At 44.0% G+C, this 10,980-nt stretch overlaps 1 protein-coding gene and 3 non-coding genes across 4 annotated transcripts; 2 read left to right on the top strand and 2 right to left on the bottom strand.

The window, feature by feature from the left end:
- Positions 1-504: 504 nt before the first annotated feature.
- On the bottom strand, positions 505-586 carry trnas-uga (transfer RNA serine (anticodon UGA)). The gene has a single exon. It is a non-coding gene; the product is annotated as a tRNA-Ser (tRNA).
- A 630-nt stretch (positions 587-1,216) lies between these two features.
- On the top strand, positions 1,217-1,288 carry trnaa-cgc (transfer RNA alanine (anticodon CGC)). Its single transcript has one exon. It is a non-coding gene; the product is annotated as a tRNA-Ala (tRNA).
- Positions 1,289-1,674: 386 nt separating this feature from the next.
- trnav-uac (transfer RNA valine (anticodon UAC)) lies at positions 1,675-1,747 on the bottom strand. The gene has a single exon. It is a non-coding gene; the product is annotated as a tRNA-Val (tRNA).
- A 205-nt stretch (positions 1,748-1,952) lies between these two features.
- On the top strand, positions 1,953-10,980 carry LOC106960397 (arachidonate 15-lipoxygenase B). The gene is made up of 15 exons (XM_015053480.1): positions 1,953-2,083; positions 3,977-4,130; positions 4,247-4,481; positions 4,573-4,654; positions 5,443-5,532; positions 5,605-5,720; positions 6,438-6,610; positions 6,680-6,823; positions 6,891-7,094; positions 7,912-7,998; positions 8,600-8,769; positions 8,841-8,956; positions 9,169-9,269; positions 9,667-9,837; positions 10,020-10,980. The coding sequence occupies exons 1-15, from the start codon at positions 1,953-1,955 to the stop codon at positions 10,197-10,199; spliced, it is 2,154 nt and encodes a 717-aa protein (XP_014908966.1). The 3' UTR covers positions 10,200-10,980.

Below are 10,980 nucleotides of genomic sequence, written 5' to 3'. Positions count from 1 at the left end.
AAAACAATTATTAACTATCAAACAATTCCTAACAGTCCTAACAATTCCTAACAGTCTTAACAATTCCTAACAGTCCAAACAATTCCTAACTATCATACAATTCCTAGCAGTCCTAACCCTTCTTAATAATTCCTAACACTTTCGAACAATTCCTAACCACCAGCTGTCCGTGATCTAAAATCATATTTAAATTAAATCAAATGTTTAATCTGTTGAGTTGGTCAGGTGGATAAATATGCTGGTTTACTTAATCAGTCAATTTCTTTGGGAGTTCCTCCCAATCTTTAAAAATGAAGAGACCAGGACGGTGCAGATGTTGTTGACCCTTCATACTTTCATCTACATTTCCTCTACCACAGTTAAATGCTGTGGATTGGGAGTTACCAGCAATTAAGTTAGCAAAAGACAACGAACATAGGGTAAAGGCGATACGGTTGCGCTGTGCTAAACATCTAGCCAACAAAATAGTGCTTAAAAACGATGGGACGAAAAGTGATACAATACCGCTGCGAGCAGGGTTCGAACCTGCGCGGGGAGACCCCATTGGATTTCAAGTCCAACGCCTTAACCACTCGGCCATCGCAGCTTGTAACAGAGAGTCAGTTTACCCGAGATTTTATTCCACAGTCCTGACTCTGTTCATGTTATTTTATTTTTGCTGTACTTTAAAGACAAAATTACCCATGTTAGCGCCGAAGACTGTCGGTCTCACTACATCTGTTGAAGTGCAGGACTTTAAATTTAATCAGGTTCAGGAAGGCCTGCATGTGCTTACAGACTGTACCAACCTCGATACTGGTATAACTGGTTCCATCGTCTGTAAACGACGCCGCCATGTTGGAGAGGTAAACTTGGTTGTGCTGTCGGATTGAAAGATACAATAAACAGAATTCAGCGGCCTGTTGGATCCCCTAAAATCTTTACAGGTTGCCATTTTCCCTCCCGGGTCAACACCGGTAAGTTCCGCTGAGAGTTCAGACCATAACATTTTCAATCTGCCAGTGCCACCTAGTGGACAACTATTTATTCTCACCCATGTTAGTGTTACAGAAAAAAATGAGTTTATGTCGATTAAAAAAGTCAGACGGAGTGAATGTAGACTGCAAACATGTCTCAAATGAATAAAAACAGAAAACTTTATGAAACCTTTACACTGACCATTCTGACCCCGTGGAACTGTCTAAATTCACTAATACAAGCCTTGAATTCACGATGTGGGGATGTAGCTCAGTGGTAGAGCGCATGCTTCGCATGTATGAGGTCCCGGGTTCAATCCCCGGCATCTCCAGCTACTTTTGCTGTTCATGTTAACACAATGTGGATCTGACTAAATCAAGGTATTAGTTAGAGAAGGGGTGAATTTACCCACATTAATCAGAGACTCTTAAGTTAGTGAAGAAACAACTTTGCATAAACTTGAATATTTTGGTCAGAAAACAATAGAAAAACTGACATGACAGCAGGAGGAGGGATTTTGGCGTGAGGATCTAGTTATACCATTCGCATTTTCACGTAACACGTTACTTTTATTTTGAAGCTCATGGATCCCAGTCGCATATCATGTTTTCGCCATTCCTTTCGCTTTTTAAAACAGCGGTAGAGCGCTACTTAAGATCTTGCATCACATTCTGACAGAATAGAAAAACAAAAAATGCTAACGTAACAAAAAGGTGATGGTTCCACTGGGGCTCGAACCCAGGACCTTCTGCGTGTAAAGCAGACGTGATAACCGCTACACTATGGAACCACAGCATCTCTCACATATCATAGATGAAGTATTGAAAGGAACCACCGTGTCGACGATCCTTGGTGGTCAAATAATATTTTGCTCCAGACGCAAATTGCCTTATTGAAATTTTATAATCCAACCTTTCAGTAAATTCACTCTGTAGGAAATTAAACAAAGTGGTAAAAGTATTGGTTCCCCCAGCAACTCCTCCAAACAGCCTTACATGACCCTGAAAGTTATGTGTAGGTGTCAGTGTGGGCGGATTCTGAAAACAGCAGAAAGCACCTGTAGCTGCAGGTGCCAAACACCTATTCAGCAAACCCAGATGAGAGGAGAGGAGCTGATGAACTGCAGGTAAGCCCACCTGATCATCAGGTTCTCTTTATTACTACCTCAATGTCACATTCCAGAACATTTTCCATTAGTTGGGTTTTCTCCATATTCACGCATAGCTTGTAATGTTGTGCACACCCAGAACTTTCTATGTTGAGGTTCTTTGTGTGAGATATTTAAAATACAGTCATTTTGCTTATACATTTACTGAATCATCTGCATGCATGAACCTCCTTCTCCATAATCTGAGCTGAATGTCAGTCATGCTAAAACAAAACATTGATGGAGCTTTTGTGGTTAATATGGTACCTCAAGAGAAGTTCAGTAGATTTCCTCTGACCTGATCAACTGTAGGCTGGAACTGATTGAAAAGAAGATGTTACATTCAAGCGTAACAAAGTGTGTGAGTCCACAGGTACATAAGGACTAGGAAAGCTATCCCAGGCACAAGCTAAAGAAGGAAGTGACCTTAAGCATCAAAGACTTCAGTGTTCTCACAAAACATCTGCTCAACACCTGTGTTAACTGTTCCTCATTTCCAATTCAAATATCAGCAAGGTAAACAAAAGAAGGCTTATGAGAGGCAGCAGGAGCCCTGTGAGGTCCAGAGGCAGAAAAACAACAAGGGTCCATTTCAGGGCATCACAGGACAAGAAGAAGGGTTTGCAGGGACTAAAGTCCAGCAGGTATTCCTGAAGATGGAATCGTCTGAGTCGGGAAAGCTACCACCCTGCAACTTTAACATGCACCCCTACTCCAACACGCCTGAGTCAAAAGGCTGACAGGAACTCTGCTCTGCAGAGGCCTGCTAATGAACCATTCATCTGGTTCAGGTGTGTTGGAGAAGGAATGACCTCTGGCGTGAAGTAATGGAATCTTCTCAGGAGGTCAGAGAACTCCTCCATGGTATCACAACAGGATGCAACACCTGGCCTCTGCAGAGCTGGATGATACTGATGAGGGAACTCTGGTGTGTTGGAGTAGGAATGCTTCTAGAGGCTGCAGAGCGTTGGCTCTGGAGGGCTGGAGTTGGGCGTAGTTCAGTCCTCAAGTGTGATACAAAGCAGCAGATGCAGCAGTGGGAAGCAGAGTTTTCCAACCCTCCTCCCTAAGGCACATTACCCTGCAAAAATTAAGGGCCAGAGATGATCCTGAAAAGGTGCCAAAGTTTCACCTCCAGCTCTAAACCAGCAGGATTCAATCTGTCCTGAAAGGATCCAGGTGTGCCTTAAAGCAACGGTACGAAACATCCCTGTTAAAATGGGACAGAACAGGAGGTAGAACTGGGGGGCCGAGACAGTTTGTACCTTCAAAAGATAAAAAGACCCCACTATTCATGAAAAATACATTTCATGAATTAAAAATGTATTAAAAATGATATTTAAAATGTAAAACAGTTCTCTTTCAGTATTACACACTAAATATAAAACCTTTGACTAAATCTAATTTATAAACGAATAGAGAATAAAAACATAAATATTGTGAAGTATTTGCCAGTTTTAAAATAAACAAAAAATAAATAAAATTATGGTACAAAAATTTATGCACATTCCTTTAGTAAAGTTTCTAATATTCTGCCAGAATTTAAACTCAAAGCCTCAGTTGTGAAACTCATAACTGTTTCCACTGACAGCAGTCAGTAAATTTTTCTGACAGCAGTCAGGAAATGTGTCGATGTTTTTATCTTTAGACATTTCTACTAAAATGAAGATCCTCCTCAGTATTGACTTTTTAACATAGTTTTGGCACATCAGACTCTATGCCGATGATATTCACATTTATCTCATTGAAGTCTTTCAGTTTCTGACAGTCAGCTGTCAGAAAGCGCCAGCAAACCCTCTGCACGTTTTTTTAAACACGATGGAGAATCTCTTCCTGTCTCTTCAGTAACTCTGCCACCACTTTGTCTTGCAGGATGGGTTTCTGTCAGGAGTTTGAAGTGATGGTTCACACCTCACCTGGTCCCACCTGTGGGACCTTCAACCGTCTGCGTCTCAGCCTGATTGGATCACAAGGCGAGACTCCGCCCGTCACAGTGAACGACGGCCATCACCTGCTGCCTGGATCTGTGAGTTTCATTAGTAATCGTTCTGATGGGGTGAAACGATGCTCCGCTAACGTCTCTTTGCTGCTGAGTTTTTGCAAAGCTGTTAAGGTCTCTCCTAATGATGTCCGTCTTCCTAGACGTGCCTGGTCCTGGTCCGGCCCAGTGGCCCACTGGGTCGGGTGGTTCTGGTTCGGCTCCAGCTGGAGGTGCAGACTGGATTCCCCAATGTGGACTGGCACTGCAACAGAGTAGAGCTCCGCCAGCGGGTTAAAGGTCAGGAACCAAGGCCCGACGGTTCAGACACGCAGGTGTTCTTGTGCGACAAGTGGCTGCGGACAGCAGATGGCGACGTGGAGCTGCGCAGCGGAAAGCGTGAGATTATTTTTGGTCCCTGAGGCTTCAGATTCTTACAATCACTTCAGATCTGTCTGACTCTGTCCCTGTGTCGTTGGTGTTGCTCCAGTGTGTTTGCTGGAGGAAGAAACGGAAGAGCGAGTGAAGCAACACCGACTCAGCCAGCTGCAGCGGCAGCGGGAACTCATCAGGTGCAACACATCAGGCTCCTGGAAAACTGTCCTGGTCATTGCCTTTCTATGCAGCTTGATTCTCATCTACCTTCAGTGTGCCGCCTGGGATTTGTCCCATTCAGTTTAATTTTCTAAAGATGAATTTCAATCAGGCCATTCGGTAAACAAAAGGAGTTGTGAATGAAGATGTCGTATCTGACCAAATTGTAGTCTGCCAATGGAAGTGAACAAATCTTTGTTGCACACGCTTCCAAACTTAGAACAGGAAGAATGTTTAAGACATTTTATTGTTGGAAAAGATGTCGTTTGGCTTGGCTCTTTGCAGTTGAGAATAGTTGTTTACAGTGCAGGAAATCTCTGGTCGCCTTCGTCAATCAAGATGGTGCATTGCATATGTCATAGCCAAACTTCAGCAACTGGTTGAGATCAGAGTCAATTGTTTCAAACATCATTTCACTGCGAGTAAGTAGTCATTTCTCAACAGTCAAAGGTCCCAACTCTTTGATGAAGCGACGCGTAAAACAAGGGTCTAGTTTTTAACAGGCGACAGGAAAATTTATGTAAATAGAAACTGACTTCGGAGAACATCGACAGAACAGAAATCAGGTAAATGACTCAGAACAGGTTCCTTAAAGTACAAGAGACCAAAGTAAATGTAACTGAACACAGAACAAAGAGACATGAATTAATGAGATCTGAAGGTATCAAACTGATGATGATCTCCATCCTTAGACCAGGGTTTGCTCTAGAACTGGGTTTAGACCTGATCCAAGCTGTATCTGACCTGAACTCTCCCCTGTTAACAGGTGGTGTGTGTTCATCGAAGGCGCTCCTCAGTGCATCGATCTCAAGAATGTGTCCGATCTTGGGCCGAACCTGAGCTACAAACACATCAGGTAAGACCCAGAAATGGTCTAACTGAGTCAGCGATGGCGGTCTCTGATCTGCTTCCTGTTCCTTCTCTGCAGTCCATCCATCGACATGCACTACCTGAGGGGCTTCACCAGCCGGGCCGAACCTTGGAGCAGCTTCTCTGAACTGGAGACGGCCTTTGCCTTCAGTGGACATCAGAACAACATCGCCAGTAAGAACCAGAACCACCCAGCTCACTTAGTCACCGACCCGTCACACAATGCTGATGAAACTAATGTATTTGTTTTGTAAATTTTATTAATTGTTTGTTTTTTTGTAGTTCTTGTCTCTATAACTTCTTGGTTTCTCCCTGGAGGTAAAATTCTAATGTCTGAAATGTTTTGCATCATAATCATCTAATTCAGGTATTCCAGTCACTCCCATTACCACAGGCATATAAAGCCCAGAAGCTCGTGCTGCAGATTGCTGCTGCAAATATCTGAAGGAAAGGGTCACTCTCAGGTCCATGAACAAAGAATGGTTCCAGGATGGCTGAACTCCAGTCAACAAAGCCAGGTTGATAAAGACATGGATGAAGGAGTTTGGTGTAGAAGAACTTGACTGGTCTGACCTCAAATTTATGACTGTGAGCCAGGATTCATTGTCTTACATCACTGTCTGACCTCCCTGATGATTCTGAAGAATGAATCAGACTCCTTGTGGACAAGGAGTTCTAGACAAGATGAAGCTTTAGCCACCAACATTATAGTAAACTCTGGGTTAAGATCAGGATGTCCGTCAGGTTCATGTGAACTTGTTAGCTGTACAGCTAATCGAGGTGTTTGGTGTTTATCTGCTCCATTTGTTGCTCTGTTCTCGTCTCTGGGCGTCCTCCAGCTCAGCGGATGTCCTGCAGGACGATAAGAAGACGATGTCTTTTGTCTCTCAGAGTTTGTGAAGGCTCACTGGATGGAGGAGTGGTATTTTGGCCATCAATGTCTGAACGGCTGCAACCCTCTGCTCCTGCGTCGGACACACCTCATCCCTCCGAACCTGGCTGTCACCTCTGACATGCTCCGCCCCTTCCTACCTGCAGACTCCTCCCTTGAAGAAGAGCTCCAGGTAACTTTGTGGTTCTGTGATTTGTGGCTCCTGTTGGATTCTGTCAGAAACCTGATGCTTCCTGCTTAGAGAGGAAACATTTACCTGCTGGACTACAAGCTCCTGGACGGGCTTGAAGGCAACCAGATCAATGGAAAACAGACGTACCTGTCCGCCCCGCTGTGTCTCCTCCACCTGAACCAGCGGGGACAGGTGGTCCCCATCGCCATCCAGGTGAGCTTACACCTTCCTTCCAACGCTGTAGCTGACCCGGACTGACACTCTACCTGTGACCCTTCAGCTCCAGCAGACGCCCGGTCCACAGAACCCGGTCTTCCTGCCCTCTGACCCCAGCTGTGATTGGCTGCTGGCTAAGATCTGGGTCCACAGCGCCGACTTCCAGGGTCACCAGCTGGTCTCCCATTACATGCGGACCCATATGATGGCGGAGCTGTGCTGCATCGCCACGCTGCGGCAGCTTCCAGAGCATCACCCTCTGCACCAGGTAAAGACCAGCCGCCACGCCTGGAACATGGAGAACTACCTGTCCACCCGAGAGACAAGAACTGGTCCAAAGCAGTAGTGGGCACCGCTAACTGTAAAGCTAGTAGCGCTAACGCTAATGCACTAATCATAAACATTAGTTCTGCTAACACTAAAGCGCAATATAAACTTTATGTTTAGCAGAAGCAAAGGGTAGAGCGCTAATTTCAACTATCTTTATACCTACTGTGCATAAACAGACTTCAAAATAAGAGCAAGAATATAAATGTCTTAGTAGTTAACCAAAACTTCCAGACAGAACTTTATTCACCTGAATAAGTTTACAAAACAGCCAAGTAAATTAACACTTTAGAATTTATGGAAACAAAATGCGCTAAATGTTTTCAAAGTCAGCAAAAACATTAAAGCGTTAGCTGTGCGCTCAGCTACAAAATTAGTGTAAGTGTGACATCACATGAGAACTACGTTTATTTCTTGAAAGTTAGTGAAAACCAGAAAAGGGTAAATTCATGAAATATGACAGTCGAATCGGTGGAATTTAGCTGATAATCTATTAGCCATGAATACTTGATAAAAATCCAACTTGATAAATATTTACTGTGTGTTAAATGGATGGAAGACCTGATATGTTGGTTTAATCTAACAGTTTCCAGAACATGGTGCAGCATCATCTGGTTCCAGAAGAGCTGAACTAATAAATCCTGTCTGAACTTCAGAGTTTCTCCCTCAGGGCTCATCTCTATATTACCCTGTGGAACCATAAAATGAAATTATTTAGTTTTTTAATCTTCTTGTGTTTATTGTGATTGTCTCTCCAGCTGCTGATGCCTCACATCAGGACGTCTCTGCAGATCAACATGCAGGCGCGAGCGTCGCTGTTGGCCGCCAACGGCACCTTTGATCAGGTAAAAACTCATCTGCAGGGCTGACTGCCCAGGGCGCCACTCTGTTTGGGGGCAGCCAAAGCAATGGGTAGTTAAATGTTCTGAATAACTTTTATTACGGGCTGCCGTTTGTAAAGTTAGATACTCAATAATTTGGGTTACTTAGCCTGTCAAAAGAGAGACAATGCAGAGTTATATTTTCACCATGTTAATCATTCACAAATGCCCCAATTTAAAACTAAACATTTAGTTAGAAAACTAAATATTTGAGGAATAGATTGGGGCTAAATGTTTAAACTGGATTTAAATATTTAGTTGGTTTAGGTATTTAGCATGTTAATTAAATTTTTACTTTAAACTGGCATTTATAAATGAATAACATGCTGACTGAAAAATATTTGTTTTTTCTCTTATGAATAAGCAACCCAAATTATTGCTGTTAATTTTTGACTGTGAAGCTTCACTGAAATCAACGCCGTTTTAAATTTAATATTTAGAATATGTTTTAATGAAAATGTTCCTTTTTGTAATTAGAACCTCCTTAATTTGAGACAAAGCGAAGGAAATGGGGCAGAATGATCTGTTCCCTCAGGGCTGTAATGACCTGGTTCTGGTTCTGCAGGCGGTGGGTTCTGGTCTGAAGACCATCCCAGAGATCCTCTGCAGAGCGTCAGCCACCATCCACTATCGGTCCATGTGTGTTCCCGACGACCTGCTGGACCGCGGCGTGGACAAACTGCCTCACAGCTTCTACGCTCAGGACGCCCGGAGGATCTGGGACATGCTGTACAGGTAAACGAGCACACCCCGGCCCGCTGCGCAGCAAGCGCCTGCAGGACGGCTCAGGTGTCGGTGTCTGGCAGGTTTGTCCTCGGCTGGGTCCAGCTGTACTACAGAGAAGACAAAGACGTCCAGAACGACTCCGAGCTCCAGAACTGGATCACCGACATCAACACACACGGATTCTCACAGAACGCAGGTTGGTTCCCAGTATCCACTGACTGCAGAGGCCCGGTTATGGTTAGAGAACATCTGGACAGAGCAGAGCGACCATCCTGAATCTAAAGTTTAATGTTTTCCAGAAGTGCAGCAATGGTTTGGTCTCATGGAGAAGCAGAACCATTTTCCCACGCCTGACTGCAGTTGATCCTCCATGAGCTTGTTTCTGATTCTACTTCCTGTCACCTCCAGGGTTTCCTCCGTGCTTCCAAACCGAAGCAGAAGTTTCCAAGTTTGTGACCATGGTCATCTACTCCTGCTCCGCTCTGCATGCTGCTGTCAACTTCTCCCAGGTCAGTGGACACGGGACAAAAACTTTCGGGACGGGTTTGAAAACAAACACAAAGCAGCAACTGAAATATGAAAAATATGAACTAATTTCTGTTAAAAGTTGGGATTTGAAGAGATATAAAAAAGGCAAATCAACCTCTTGTTCTGTAGCCTCCAAAGCAGTCCCTGTTGTGGAGCACGGTAACGAAAGCTAATGCTAAACAGCTATCCCAACACAGCATTCAAACGAAACTAATGTGCTAAATCCAACCATGTGATACTGCCATGTGTCAATAACACAACAGATTTGAACCCAGAAATGTTTTGCTACCAGCTGCTCCACTGCGCTAAAGCAAAGTGAAAACTAAATTTTCCAGACGGCAAACCTTCAGAGCGCCTCTGCGGTTTGTCTCTCTGCAGCTGGACTTTGCTCTCTGGATGCCCAACTGTCCGGCCGCCATGATGCGTCCTCCTCTGCAGGCCAAAGGCGCCGTCACAGAGCAGGACATCTTGTCCTTCCTGCCAGACATCAACTCCACCAACCGCGTCCTGATGACGCTGACCGTGCTGTCGCAGCCTGGCGTTGACTTTGTAAGGCTCCACCCGGCTAATTCAGTTGGAAAACGAATCAAACGCACCTCAAACATTTTTTCACATCAGAACATCGAATCATTTTCTGACCAGTTTCCATGTTAATAACAGAAAACAACCATCAAGACGTCTGCGCCGTTTCTTCTTCCTCCTGTAAAGTTTGTGTGTGTCTCCCTCTACAGGTTCCCCTGTGTCACTACAGGGAGGCCGTCTTCAAATTCGACGACCACCGCAGGCTGCTGGACAAAATGCAGGCGGAGCTCCAGGCCATTACTGATGACATCACAGAGCGAAACAGGCACCTGGAGCTGCCGTATACGTACCTGTGTCCGTCCGGCATCGAGAACAGCGTCGCCATTTAAACTCCAGCAACCGTCTCCTGGTCTTCAGATATTAACCGTCTTTTATTGCAACTTTACATTTCTATAACTCACTGTCCTTTAAACCTCCAGGAAGTAACTTTTATAGAGAATATGTTGTATCATATTTATTAAATCTGATCTAGCTTCTCCACCTTCTCTCTGAGCTGCTACTGCCGTCCGAAGAAATTCACCAGAAACAACCAATCAGAGCTAAAAGGTGGGGCTTAGTGCTGTCAATCACTTCATGTACACAGTGCTAAATGTGCTAATGGCGTAGAAGCAAATTGCTGTTACAGGAAAACTGTGTCATGGTAGCTGTAGCATAGTAGAGAGCCAGAGGGGTGTGAGAAAGGTGGACATTTTTAACAAATATGTTAAATAAATAAATAAAAGTTACATAATGCAACTTTGACCCTGAGGTGGACAAACTATGGAGGAATCAGGACTTTAACAAAATGATGGACTGTAAAAGGTTTGACTTGCCAATATCCTGTTTGGTTCTGTTATAAGCTCACTGCTATCATATTCATGCTAACCAGGTTTTGTTTTCACAAGCTGCTTGCTCTCAACCAATGTTTTTACAGTGAATAATAAATGATCTCCATGAAATATGGTCGTTCCCACAAGGTGGCGCTCTGCTGCCTGACCAGACGCTGCAGATCCAAAGTTAGTCCAGAAAAACTGTAAATAAATTTAAAGTGCAATCGCCGACTTCCCCTTCTGTCTTAAACGTGATTTAATTTCTGACGTTATTCTGAATAAAATGTTTAAACAGTAAAAA

This window comes from Poecilia latipinna, unplaced genomic scaffold (genome assembly GCF_001443285.1).
Source record: "Poecilia latipinna isolate Pla-1442-1.1 unplaced genomic scaffold, P_latipinna-1.0 Scaffold1184, whole genome shotgun sequence".
NCBI classification, from domain to species: Eukaryota; Metazoa; Chordata; class Actinopteri; order Cyprinodontiformes; family Poeciliidae; genus Poecilia; species Poecilia latipinna.
This window is presented reverse-complemented; position numbering and strand designations above follow the sequence as displayed.